Source organism: Rhinolophus sinicus, chromosome 7 (genome assembly GCF_057876585.1).
Source record: "Rhinolophus sinicus isolate RSI-liver-muscle chromosome 7, RSI-T2T, whole genome shotgun sequence".
Taxonomy (NCBI): domain Eukaryota; kingdom Metazoa; phylum Chordata; class Mammalia; order Chiroptera; family Rhinolophidae; genus Rhinolophus; species Rhinolophus sinicus.
In genome coordinates, this window is record NC_142507.1 from 1,915,438 (window position 1) to 1,929,225 (window position 13,788).

Genomic DNA, 13,788 nt, shown 5'->3' on the forward strand with positions numbered 1-13,788 from the left:
AAAAGAAATACTGTACAGAAAAATTGAAAGATAATATTATTTTCTTTTGCTCACAGGAAACATGCATTGTGTTTCTCACTGAAGGATGCTGGCTCACACACCCTTGACGTCATAACTGAGCTCAGAGCCCATCCTTGTTTTCGAATTTTTTAAAAAGGCCAGTTGCAAGTTCTACAGAAATCATAATTTTAAAAGCAAGAGCTCAAAACTTTGTGATGTTTCTGGTGCTGGTTCAACCGAATCCAAGGAAATGACTTAAGTGATTAAATTTGTGTCAAGTTCTCTGGAAAGAAGTAAATGATTTATGTCTAAATATTTTATGAGCCTAACGGCTGAATCTGAGAGATATGGTTTTGAAAAGCAAAAGCCGTCGAAGAATTAATGCTGTGCTTTCTTTGGTTGCTCTTCTGGAAAGCCATTGAAAGACTATGGGTACATGTCTGTGGTTGGGGAAAAGCCACTAATGGGACAGGCCCATATGCTTTCTTCTTCTTGTGCCTGAGCTGAAAATGGCCCTTGTTGAGTCTCAAGGGGGGACAGTCTTCCAGCCCCTTCAGTGGGAGACTCAGCTGTGGTTTGATGATGACAAATGTCTATTCACAAACTCGTGAATCAGTAATGAAGGGACAGGGCGGCTGATTGAGGTCGGATGTGCCTGCGTTGAGGACACTTTCAGCTGTGGTAAAACCAGTGAAAGAGGGCTCAGACTCCAGTGTGAGGCAATATGCAGCCAAAGAGTTTCTAAATAAGGGAAGACAAAAAGTTTGGCAATGGCCGTTATCAGTCTCCATATCGGAGGTGACGGTTCCATTTGCAAGGTCACTCTGATGATGGACGTGTGTATGACAGTGTCCCATCCTCTTAGGATTGCTGTGCAGCTTACATGAAATTATGCCTATAAGTCACTGAGCCGGTAATAAGGGCTCAGCTAGTGTTATCATCTGTGCAGTGAAAAGAGCTATTCTACAGAGGCGATTCTTTAGATGGTCTGTAGATGCTACTCGAGATCAGGCAGCTACGAAATAAGCAAGTCGGCCATCGCGTCTCATCCAAGTTTTGCTGATTTTTGTTTTCTTAGCAAGGTAGAAGAGATGAAAGAATTTCTGACATTTTAAGAGGGAGCTGTTGTGCATTCCACAAGTGTCAAGTCTTCTTAAAATGCAGGGGAAAATGTTCAGCGAAGACGAAAACGCTAACGCTGATTATTAGGATCAGAGCTCGTTGCCAAGTACCGTAGACACTACTTGTGAGACGGTGCATTCTGGCCTGGTCTCCCTCAGCACTGCTCCCCGCCCCGCTTCCCCTCCTCATTACGTCTTGCCGGACTGTATACTGCGTGCTTTCAATATTTCCAACAAGGGTTAAATATGGTTGGCTACGTGAGAACAAAGGAGAGTGTATTAAATGGCTAAATTATGTACATGGCTAAACTATGTACTCTAATAGTTTGACATTTTGAAAGGGTACATTTGAGGACACAGAAAACCAGAAAGAAGAGAATGCCCTTCAAAGCTACGGGGAGGGGCAAAGGAAGATGTGAGCCCCCCGGAGACACAGGGATGTAATTAGCACCCCACAGGGAGAAAAGCACTGGCTGGTCCCTAACTCAGTTATAGCACATTTTCTGAAGTGTACAGAAGGGCCAATTCTTCAGGGACCCGCTTCTCATGCCTTTATTTTTCTTATCTTGGGAATGGCGATTTTTCTCAACTTGCCTTCCTTGTGGTGAAAGTGATTTCCAAAACCTTGCGTTTCTTTTAAAAGTGGTCTCTCCGGTGGTGAGAATAAAATGTCAGCATGGCACACAGTGGGTTGATCCAACCTCAAAGGAACAATTCTTTCAAACGGAGGTTTAATTGATCCCGAAGCTGGTACTTTGAACAGTCCCCACGCTGGCACGGATGAAGGCGGCTCGCTCCTCCGCTGCCATCTCCCAGGGCCCGCGGTCCCTTCCTCGGGCCTCTCCGTGTAGGACAGTCCCTCTCCTCCCTTCTCAGCGTCCCCAGCTTCCGCTCACACGTGGCCCATCACAATCTCAGCCCCGACTCTTTCTGAGCTCGGTCTCTACACACCTAAATTCCAAACCTGCAAAAGAATCTGATCAGACCAGCTCACCGAGGCTATGGCAGGATGGCAGCTGTCTCCTCGTGATCCAAGCAGCGTGGCCAGGGACTGAGGTCACAGAGCAGTGGGGATTTGGGCCGAAAGGAGCTGTGAGCAAGCAGCAGCGGGCGTGCCCTCTGGGACACTCCGTCGCGGTCCTAGTCTTCTTGTACCCTTAGCCTTTCTCCTGGCTCTCCTTCCTAACCATGCTCCTCTCACTATTAACTGAACACTTTAGATCCTAAATGACAGAACCCAACTGGAATGGACTAAAGCAGGAAGGGGAATTTTTTCAGCTTCTCATAGCCGTCCTTATTGGAACTCTCCTCCACCTTGCTGTCAAAGTAGTTTTTTTCCTAAAACCAACCTCGATCATGTCACTCCCCCAAATCATAAACGCTTCACTGACCACCTTAATGCCGTAGCATAGAAACTTCAGGAACTTGCCTCTCTCCAGACTCATTTTCATCCACTGCTTCACATTCTAAAACCCCCACAGTGCTGAGCTATTCCCAGTGCCCAGGAGCCAGGCTGTCTCTTTCTTCTCCCCTTCGTAGGGATTGCACGCTTCGAGAATGCTCTTTTTCTATAGGGCGTGCCTCCCTTCCCATTGCATAACAAATCCCCACCTCCCCTTCAAGACTCAATTGAAATACTCCTTCCTCTAGAAAGCGGCCCTTGACATCTTCAAGAGGGTGGAGGGGGTCACTGAATCCCTAGGTACCTGAGTCACACCTGGTGTGATGCTGAGCACATGACTTACACACCTGTGTCCTCGGCAGCTCCTTCTTAGTGAGACCTGTCACACCAGGAGCTGCGTCTTCACTGGGTATACTGTAGGACCTGAATAAAGTGTTGAAATGATTCATTAATTTAAAGATGAAAACCTAGAGAGCGAACGTTGTGTTTGCATCTACGTGAGTCTGGCGTGCATACGGCGCTCCACAATGGCCGTCCACACCCTGGGCATGCTCCGGCCACCGTGGGTCACCGTGGACCACCATGGACCCTGCACCCCATCTCCCCACCCCCGCCCTGTGGCCCCGACCGCACTGCCTTCCCCTTGCCTCTCCACCCCTTGTCCTTGGCAAGGGCTGTCAGTCTAAGGGCAGAGATGCTTGTCTGCTGGGCCAGTTGGAGGGCCCCGCCCCACACCCTGCACAATGAGCTGAGACGTGCAGAAACGGGAGGTGCTCAGAGCTGAGCCACGTGTGGGGAGCGCGGACATCTGTGGAAGGGCCCGCAGCACCAGCTCTGGGCACTCGCGTGGCGGCTGCTTTCTGTCCTCTCCACCGTCTGTGCACCCTGCCCTTCCTGTGGTTTTGTGAGCAACCCTTCGGACACCGCTCCTATGTCATTTGGATTAGCTAGACTCGCTTTCTTTCACTGGCAAGTAAAAGAATCTCAACCGAAGCACCAATTATAAAAGTACCAAAGGATTCCAGTACAGAATCTGCCAGCAAACACCGCCGGCAGACTCTGTTCTGTGGGTTAATGGTTAGTTTCTCCTAAACCCACCCAGGGAAGCTCTCTGAGCCTGTACGTTTTATAGCCCTCTGCAAGAGTGCACTTAGAGACAAAAGCAGACAGACAGTCATCTTCCCCACACAGCCTATCAACACAGTTTAAATCATTGTTTTCTTTTGAGGAATCCTAGTTTTGTATTTTTCGTAAAAGGAATATGTTTCTCCCTCTCAAGAAACTGACTTTTCACTTCAAATGTAAAATGCCACGTCTAGCCAGTAAAGGATTTTGGCGTAAAGGGTTTGTGGAGATTAGGTCTCCTTCCCTTCCATGCCAGTCAGAGTGACACGGCCTGACATAATGTGGCATCTGACATTTCCACAGCAGCTTGCAATAAGCAGCTTTACTTACTCATTAGCCTGCAGTGCACTCAGCAATTCCTTCTGCCCAGAGACGAGAGGCTGGAAGATGGGGACTTTTCGTGAACATAATGTTCTATGACAGGAAACCCAAAGAGCAGACTTTACCCAGATGAAGCAGAAAGGGGAAACGTACTCGGCCAGGATGCCAAGTTCACGCTGAGGGCTGGCAGAACACTGGAAGAAAATGCCCTCGTGTGCTGTGATCACACACATACTCAGTGCAATACTGAATCATCAGAAGGGATTAAAGGGTTTTGTGCTGCAGTTTGGCAACGGGCATCTCCACCACCCAAGGTCCTTCAGGATCAACACAAGACATTGTTTAAAACTGATCTGAGGACCTGTCAGTTTGCCGATTGCGCTCCACCACTTCCTGTCAACAAGAACGCCAATATTATAAACAGGCTTTGCTACCCGGCAGTTATTTAACAAAGTAATCTCAGCTCTCAGGAAATAGAAAATAATGCATCGAGCCCAAGGGTGCACTGAGAATGCAAGGCTGAATCACACGCCCCGGGACTGAGGTTGACTAGAGCCCAGTTCACTCCTCTTTCAGAGCTAATTCCAACCGTATAAGAGTTTGTTTTATTGCTCCCAGTGGGTGAGCAGCAAATCAGATTGAATAGAAGAAAGCTAGAGAACAGCAATAAAAATAACTTCTATTACACTGACAGTGAGAGACGGCGCAAGAAAATTACAGAAAAGCAAAAACAGAACTACAAAACATGTACTTGGCTGCTGTCATTTCAAAGAAGGGCAGATGGGCTTATTCAGCTTAGTAGCCCCGAGGCAACTCTGTATTATCAGTATTGTTTTTTGACTTTCTTGTGACTTTTTATATTCTGAAATTAGAACCAAAGATACTTTCTACCAGTAGTATTTTTAGAATGGCAACTATAAATGTAACTCCTGGACATAACTATATACTGTGTACTGAAAGCAATGTATATATTAATATTATATATCATATATTATTTCAACCTGATACCAAAAGGGAGGGCTGAGGAGAGCGTGCTTGCACTTGGGTGGCCGCTGGTTAGGAACTTGTCGGGGGAGGCTCAGAACACAGGGGGTGCAGGGGGCAAGTCCTGGTACAGCGAGGTACCTGTGTCCCTGAGGGATAGACAGGAGTGGAACTCCAGGTATTCAGGTCCCCTGGGACCTTTCTTCAATCAGATTTTGTGGCAGATACTTCCTAAAAAGGCAAATCATTAAAATGTAAATTGTGAAAATAAAAACTAAAATTCCCAATGACCCAAGACAATGCCTTTTTTATTTTTATTTATTTATTTTTTTTAAGCTAGTTTGATAGGAGCTCTGTCATTTTACACAGAATGTATTTGGACCAAACAAGGACCTTAGTCTTAAACTGGAGGCTGTAACTTCAGGAGAAAATAAAAAATGAATTAACCACTAAGACAGTGGAATATGTGCAGACACACACACAGAAAATTGAAGGTCAGGATACTTGAGACCTGGTTCTGATCCCTCTACTCTTAGCTCTTCTGACTATAGTTTCCTTATTTGGAAAATTAGTGTTTGTTCTGGTTCTGAAATTCTGTTTCCATACCCATGTTATGCCTGTATTTCAGTATCCAGCTTAAAGCATCTCTTAGTTCTTGGTCTTTCTGGGGTGGCTACAACCCGGAGGAGATACACATGCGTTTCTTCGAAGGCTCAGTTGAACAAGGAAACAAAGAGACATTCAGCCTCATGATCCAGAGGAGGCCACGGAAGTAGATAGATTTCCTGCAGAGTGATTTACGGGTCGTACACCAATATGCCGATCTGTTGCGGAGATGTTGTGTTGATATTTAGTTTGAATTTGTGCTGTAAGGTGAAGAAGACCTAGAGAAGGGAGAATGCTTATCTCTCGGGAACATACAAACCAAATTGTGCTGACCCGGAGTCCTGAGGTCCAGGCAGGGCGTCATAAAAATATGAAAATGGGCGCTGCAAGTCCTGCTTGTATGTTATCGTGTACGTGACACATGACAGCATTTGTGGGGCGCCTGGGGGAAGCAGGGCGGATTGCCAAGGGTCAGAATAGACTGGAGAGCATGCATCCCGAGGCTGCAGGAGCCAGCAGCTCAGCTCCGTACTTTGACACATTGCCTGAGAGACTCTGGTTTAAAAAATGTATGTGACTTCTGTATCCCCATTAATTGTGTCATTGATGGCCCGAAAACTCCTTTTCACAAATACTGGCTTTAGGCTTACATCAGCTGACAGCATCATTGAGTCCCTAAAACTTAGTTTAACAAGGCTGTTAGCATTTTCACAAACTTGGCAAGAAAACCCTCAGTTTGCCTCAGCTTTATACAACAAGCCACTTGTAATTTCTGTTGAATCAAAAGGCCGCTTTTCCTGCGTGCCTGCAAAGGTCAGAGGCAGGGGACCGTTTTTTAGTAACCATGGGCTGAATTGGAGATGAGCCTTCTTAGGCTGTCTGAAGAGCCCTGAGGTAGCTGCTACGCTGGGTCCCTTGGATGGTCAAGGCATCCTCCTGCCTCGTCTTCGTGTCCGAGAGGTTAATCCTGTCACTTCTATCAGGCCCGTGAGTCATGTTTGAAATTTGCATGTATTTTCTTATCCCAAGCCTATTCTTTCCTAATTAATTTAGTAGTTACAATAGTTATATCCCGCTGGGAAAATGCAGAGGGAAAAACCTAAAAGAACTTAGAGGGTCAAAAGGGTAAAGCATTCCTTTGACTTTAAACGCCTATGCTCCTTGCTCAATATTCACAAAACACTTGCTTTTATTTAATCTTCCTAAGTTACCTCTCAAAGGATGCTTTTCTTCTTATGGCTTCAACCCACAGCCAATGTCAACGAGGAGAGAATGGGACCTGCCGAGGGCAGGTGGTCTGGGCCTTGCGGTAGTTTCTGCAGCCTGTTCTCATCTTTATAAGGCGTATACACTTGATGATGACCATGCAGCAATCCAGAATGACAGCGGGACTCCCCGCCTCAGCTGTGGGGAGACCTCAGGGGTGACATCACTGAGAGTGACGTCTTCTGATCGTGTCACATACGTTCCTCAGCAGTTCTACTCAGCACGTGTAAGTATTAACACTTCCATTTGCTGAAGGGAAAGGACGCGCAATGAATGAAACAAATCCAACAAGGAGCAGTTTGTGTACTCCTGAAACGGAGACAGAGCAGGGTGAAACTGTGACTGTATCCTTCCCACAGGTGTGTCGTATCTGTGACATCTGACATTATTAACAGCATGTTTTAAGTGGTAGACTTAAGAGTTGCTACGAATGAACCCCTTGTGGGGTTCAGGACAAGCCACCCCAAGATGTGCCTCTGGTATGTGGATTACTTTGAGCTAAAGGCAGTGTTAGCTTCAGGTTCAAGAGAACCTTTAACTACCTGGAAGAACTGGAATTAGGGGCCCTGTGGGTAATAAGAGGTTATCAGCGATAATCTCTTTCTGACCCACTTAGCTGGCAGGGCAAACTTATTTACTAACCATCTGCTCCTTACCTTCCTGTAGTGACCCTTTGAAGCCCCCAGGCACCTTACCTCACCCCTAGCTCAGGACGTCTTATACACCTCAGCCCCCTTTTTATCCCTGGCAGCTCGTGCATGTGGGGTTCCTGTACATATGTGCGCACTGAATTTAGTTATTTTCTCTCGCTAATCTGTCTTGTGTCTATTTGATTATTAGAGCAGCTGAAAGAACCTTGAGGGTGGAGAAAAGTGTCTTCTTCCCGCGCAATAGCAAATACAGGTTTTCTACTTCGGAATCTCTTATATTTTTAAAGAAAGGATGTGAGCAGTATTGGCTGTTTTTTTCTTTTTCTGGTCAGCTCTGTGTGCCAGGTGTACGGAAGTTTTATAGAGACTCACATGCTACAAACGGAACTTTATGCTTCTGAATGCGTAAAATACAATTAGTGGGGTCATTTTCTTCTCAGGCAAAGCAAGAATGAACCATAAGAAAGCAAGACATACCTTTTGTTTGGAGAAAAGCTGTGCATGTCTAAGTTATGTGGTGGCCTTAATAACAAATTTACCACCACTTACTGTGTTTCCCCGAAAATAAGACCCAGCTGGACCATCAGCTCTAATGCGTCTTTTGGAGCAAAAATTCATATAAGACCCGATATTATATTATATTATAATTATATTATATTAATTATAAGACCTGGTCTTATTTTACTACAAGTTAATTTTTGTTTCAAAAGACGCATTAGAGCTGATTGTCCTGCTAGGTCTTATTTTCGGGGAAACACGCAACATTTGGGGAACGACTAAACTGTGCAGCCCTTCCGAACCTACAGATCAGAGTGCACTGGAAAAAAGACACGATTTCCCATCACACACGGCCCATGTGGGCTACATACAGCTATGGGTTTGTGCCTGTGGAGGAACATGGAAAAGCAAGTGTAAATACCTTTATTAGGTTTGATTTTTAACACAACAAAGAAAGCATGGGGAAAGTACCAAGGGGTTAATTAAAATGAACATCTCAGGTCCGGTGAAGAGTGAGACATAAATGTGGAAACAAGATTTAAGGCTGCTGGGGGGAACAAATGAATGCTTTGTTTCAGAGTTGGTTTCCTGTGTTTCCCGTGGGTCTGCTATTCATGACAGTGCCGTGTGGCTTCCTTACGTGTAACTCAGACAACACAGCAACACCCTTCCCTGTTTTTCCCGGTAACTTCCTCTCACACGTTTGTCTGCATCCGAGGCCCCGCGCTGGGTTACAAAATTGGAATGTAGCTGTTGATTTTAGTTCGGTGTCTCTGTGAGATGCATTCTGCAATCCACACGATGTTTCTCATTTCCTGTTCCTTCAGCTTCGTGTAAGCATAAAACACCCCGTAGTGGAATTGCCTGCTGAATGCCAACACATTCATTTTCACCTGAGGAGGGATAAAAAAGTAACGTGGACCATCAGCTTACCTGGAATATCCCCCATTTACGAAGGCATATTAAGCTACAGATTGGCTTGTGCTTATACTGATAAATGCGGGTGAAAACAGCAGTTTAAAAAGTAAATTTGTAGAACTGCACACAGTCTCCAAATCTTAGCAGTATTGCAAGCACAGGGATTTAGAAACTTGTGTGTGTGTGTGTGTGTGTGTGTGTGTGTGTGTGTGTGTGTCTTTGAAGTAATATTTACTTGGCTTCTAGCTACTGGGCTTGTGTCCTTTAGGGGAAGTATTTTTCCTCAGCCATAGCGTTTAAAATTTTTAAAAGGTTTTGGGCCATCTAACTCCCCTCCAGGACAATGCCCCAGGCCCCTGCAATTTAGACTTAGAGGTATTATGAGCTTTCCTACGATGCTCTGCTGGCAACCTAACTTACAGTTTATTTGTGGTTTTTTTGTTTTGTTTTTTCTGCAGAAGGGAGATAAACAAAACAAAAATTTCAAAAAAGTATTTTTAACTGAGGGTAAAGTCTGAAATGGAACGATTCCTGTATGGTTTTCCGTTTTGAAAAAAAAATAAAAAAAAAATGGAGAGATACCGAGTCCCCTAGGCAGCTCTGAAAACCTCAAGCACAGTAGCCAGGAAGTGGGGGCCCGGCTCTCAGGGGCAGACACTGATTTTTCCTGCCCATAGAAGCTTCCGTCAGCCTCCTTGCAGCACTAGTGCAGTGGTGTGGAACTGTAAGAATCCTCATGTATGGGGCCGCTCAACGTGTTTGTACTTCTTTCTGTGACAGACCTGAGACAGTGATTGGAAATGTCCTGAGTAAGACTGACAGCAAGACCCGCCCCTCCCCATTCTGCTTTCTGGAACCTATCCAACCCGATAGTTTGGGTCGATTTCTGAGTTCTCTGTTAACTCCAGTTAATTCCAATGGAAGGGCCTGTGGTTTTCGAGAAATGAATAGAATACACTAGAAAAATCCTCAAGATGTGGGGGACCTTACCTGGTACAAAAAGGAAAAAAGCCCCTTTGTTGAGCAGCTCAGTAGCTCAGGAACTGATGATAAATGAATTAAGCACCCTCCTCCCTTTTTAGGGACAGAGTGTCATCTAGACTCTCTGGATGGATTTCCATGTGTATAATCCCTAGGTGCCCGTGACTTACACTGTAACCACAGATAAATCCTTCTCCAGGAAGGGAGGACCAGGAATGAGCTGCCCCCACAGGGTGGGTGTGGTGAGGACAGTAAGGTATGATGGTGGGGACCTGCGTTCTTCCCAGGGCACCACTGCGTGCACAGGTGTCTGGATGGCACAGCTCCACACGAGGCCACACCACAGGTGAGCCACAGGGCCCTCCGAGGCAGAGGTCTAACAAACACCCACACAAGAAGCTGTTTGACATGCAGAGTGGGAGAAAGAGCTTGGATAAGCTGACAGCGTTTCCATGCATAACATACCTCGTGCTCATAAAACACATCCTCCAACGACTTTCCCTCACTGCCGTCACCCACAGCCTCGAACAAAGGCTTGTATACCTTAAAAAAAAAGAAAAAACACAAGAGACGATTTTTAAACAAATTCTTGTTTCTTATAAATACCCGGGAGTGCCAAACAAATGTCTACAAGTGGACACTTTGGTCAACGTTACCCAAGCAGTAGTTTGCTGTAATCAGAAGTGTCTGGACGCTAATTGGAACCACTTTGAGCACGTCTTGTAATTACAGAAGTCAAAGGTGACGTGTATTCATCTTTTGTTATTGGTATATATTATTACAATTAATACAGGTTTTTCCATTCTTAAAATGTGTATACATTTTTTTGGCACCCTCTGTATGTATGAAGATATTTTCCTAACAATATAGAAATTGTGCATCAATTTTTTAAAAACCTGCCGAGGTTATGTTTCTTAGTAAGTCTTCCCCCCTCCCTCCCCCAGGAATACCTCAAAATCTGAGTGACAAGAGTGTGTGGATGGGTTTGAAGCCTACTGGCTTACTCAAACCTCCAAGGGGGTTGGGGGAAACAGCTCTCCCAGTGTACACTGGTTGATCAATATGGGTTCCTGGGTTCTTTGAGACAACTGATAAAACTCACATGGAATTTCAGGTGTGGAAGACGTGGGAATTAGGGAGAAACTCAAACTTTAGTATTAGGCTACAGAGCCTCTTGCAATGACATATGAGATGCTACAAAGGTTTATGCATTGTCCACTGACTTTTCTCACTCCTAGGGGTCTTCAGAAATCCATAGGGAAAGGTAAGCGGCGTGTCCCTCCAGTTTGGGAAAAGTTACCCGGCGGGTCTGTAGGGTACTGTCTGCAAGCTAGAAGGAATGGAATTGGGAAGAGGCGTGTCAGGCTGTCCCAGAGCAGCTGGATGTGGCTTTGGGACGGACGTAGCAGCCCTCCCGGTCCTCTTCCCTGGCCACTGGGCAGAGACTGGTACAAACAAGTTTACCCATATTCTCCCTTGTATTTCAAGTACCTCATCCTGTTTACCCACTGGGCACTTGAAAGGACCGCTGGCTCAGGCAGTTTACGTAACTTTGACCTGAGCTCACATTTCCAGAATGGCGCACCGTCTCTTGGGGAACTTGCTTTATCGGGCACTTGAAAAGAAGTGCTCAAATGACCGTTCCTTGGAGACTTAAACAAGTACTCGCTTGGCAGGAACCCGCTTGGGTTAGAAACCTGGGAGACACATTACAGCAAGAGATACCGCTTTCCACCTTACAAACAACATAACTGCTGCAGATGAGACGTGTAGATTTGACGTGTGCCTTCTAAAGTGCACGTGATGGAATAATGCAGACATTTAAGGAAGCTGGGGTCGCCACGTACTCCATAATTGTCCGCCACCATCTTCATCTGTTCGAAGTCTTCTGCTTGGGCCAGCAGGCGCAGCCCTTCTGGGTAGAGCTTGCCACAGGTCGGGTAGAGGGTCTCCCGGTCACCTTTGCTCAGTTCAGTGCCAAAGGAGTTGAGAGTGATGGTAAAAGCACGTCTGTCGGCCTCAAACTGAATTTGCAAGACAAAAAATTGGTGAAATCTAACCACCTACTAAATGCTATAAACAGAACCCTATAGAGACAAAGCCATTTTCACGGGGATTTGCTTTCCTTTCGGGTCGATGTCTAATTATAACACGGACATGTGCTGTTAATGTTCCCTGAGTCTCTTCTTATACTGAAGCGACTGCATTGGCCATGGACTCCTTACCAACCGTTAGCTCCCAGGCCGTCTGCAGTTACTTACCCACATGTCTCTGCCACGTAGGCCACTCATGTCTCCTCCATAAAAATGGGACTAATACCTACTTGTGGGGTCCATTCAGGGGTAGAACAAGATAAGGTAGGTGGCCGTGCCTAGCAGGGTGTTTGGAACAAAAAGAGCGTGTCGGACATGTTAATAATACATCTCTCTGGTTGCTGGTGTTAGTTTGGTGACTTACAGAATGAAGTGGCGTGCTACCTCCCATTCGTTTGGACTTGCGTGGTTTGGGTTTTCTTTCTTAAAGTCCTAGGTTCTATATCAATAAATCTAACTCTGTAGCTAAGCATTACATGACTTGGGGCAAGTGACTTTCATCTCGGGCCCTCAGCTTCCTCCTTTCTTAAGCTGATGGGGTTTGGCCACGTGACCGTTCAGGTAGGTCCCAGGCGCTCATGGCCGGTCGTTTCTGTTCTGAGAACCTCTAGGCTCCTGAGCCAGCAGCCCCTGTCAGGACTCTCCTGTCCAGCGAACCACTCAGTCTGCCTTGAAATTTCGTTCTGTGCCTTTGGTCTTCGGGTCCGCCTCCCACTGCTCTGACCATCCCGTGTGGACCCGTCCTTCACGGGCTCCTCTGCCTACCACGGGCGTTGGCCCTGGTGCCCTGGGCAAGAAACGCTTCTCTCTGTACCTGAGTCTCCCTGCGCCACCCCACATCATCTTAATATCTACCGGGATGTTTCTCCCTCTTCTAACATTTTTGTGGGATCATGTCCAGCTTATTCATTGCTCCTTTTGGTATAACCAGTGCCCGACACACAGGCAGATCTTAACTGTTCACTGAAGCCAACGGAATGGTCCATGATTCTGCTAAACATTTGCCAATATTCTCCACGAAATTCCTACCCAGGGTGTGTTTCACAGAGTAGTAACTTTGGCGTCAACCTGGAAGTTTGTTAGAAATGCAGAGTCTCAGGCCACTGTCCAGGCCCCGGAATCTGCATTGTGACAGGGTGCCAAGGTTATTCGGAGGTACACGGAAGCTAAGGTGAGTATCTACGATACCCTTTTGATCAGCTCACTAGGCGCTGACAAATCCAGACCTGCCACAGGTTTCACTGGAACTTCTGTGTTAGAACAGGTGTTTCCTAGAGCAGTGAGAGTTGGTTCCTTGCTCCTTCCCCTGACTCGCATGGAAATTGTGAGTGAGCCAGACACTGGGAGCGGCCTTATTTGGAAGCAAAGGCAGCTGCCTCTGGCTACCGAAAAGAACCAGTCCTGTCAGTCGTTTTAGATCTTGCAGGAATAAGAGAAGAAGTGCAAGAGGGAGATTTCATGACAACCAGAAACCCTGGAATAAAGCTCACAGAGGGAGAAGCAACCACGGAGTGAATTTTGGCAGATGTTTTTCTGCATGCTTCCTAGTTGGAAGATGTTAGGATTTTATGGAGAGAAGCGGGGCAGGGTAGGTGGCGCTGAGACCTGCAAGGACTGGCCAGAGCCACACATGGGGGGGGGCAGCGGGAGGGGCAGGAGGGGCAGGAGGGACAGGTAGCTGGGCAGAGCCCTGAGAGACTTCACAGGCCAGGCCAAGGGGAGACTGATGGAGGCGATGGCTCCCTGAGCCCTCCGCACGCTTCCTAACTTCTCGCGTTGGTAACACATCTTACAGGATGCATGCGTACAGGACGCGTACTCCA

At 46.4% G+C, this 13,788-nt stretch overlaps 1 protein-coding gene and 1 long non-coding RNA gene across 2 annotated transcripts in view; both read right to left on the reverse strand.

Moving 5' to 3' along the window:
- Nucleotides 1-1,658: 1,658 nt before the first annotated feature.
- On the reverse strand, nt 1,659-4,754 carry LOC141568579 (uncharacterized). The gene is made up of 3 exons (XR_012491739.2): nt 3,979-4,754; nt 2,871-2,946; nt 1,659-2,085 (listed from the first exon to the last, which is right to left on the reverse strand). It is a non-coding gene; the product is annotated as an uncharacterized LOC141568579 (long non-coding RNA).
- A 3,626-nt stretch (nt 4,755-8,380) lies between these two features.
- The window catches only part of ATP6V0D2 (ATPase H+ transporting V0 subunit d2), a 33,589-nt gene continuing 28,181 nt past the window's right edge, over nt 8,381-13,788 (reverse strand). Inside the window, exons 6-8 of the mRNA XM_019726264.3 lie at nt 11,720-11,896; nt 10,338-10,415; nt 8,381-8,866 (exon numbers count right to left, since the gene is read on the reverse strand). Coding sequence (XP_019581823.1) covers nt 8,705-8,866; nt 10,338-10,415; nt 11,720-11,896 — 417 coding nt within the window. The 3' untranslated portion in view covers nt 8,381-8,704. The remainder of the gene's footprint in view (nt 8,867-10,337; nt 10,416-11,719; nt 11,897-13,788) is intronic.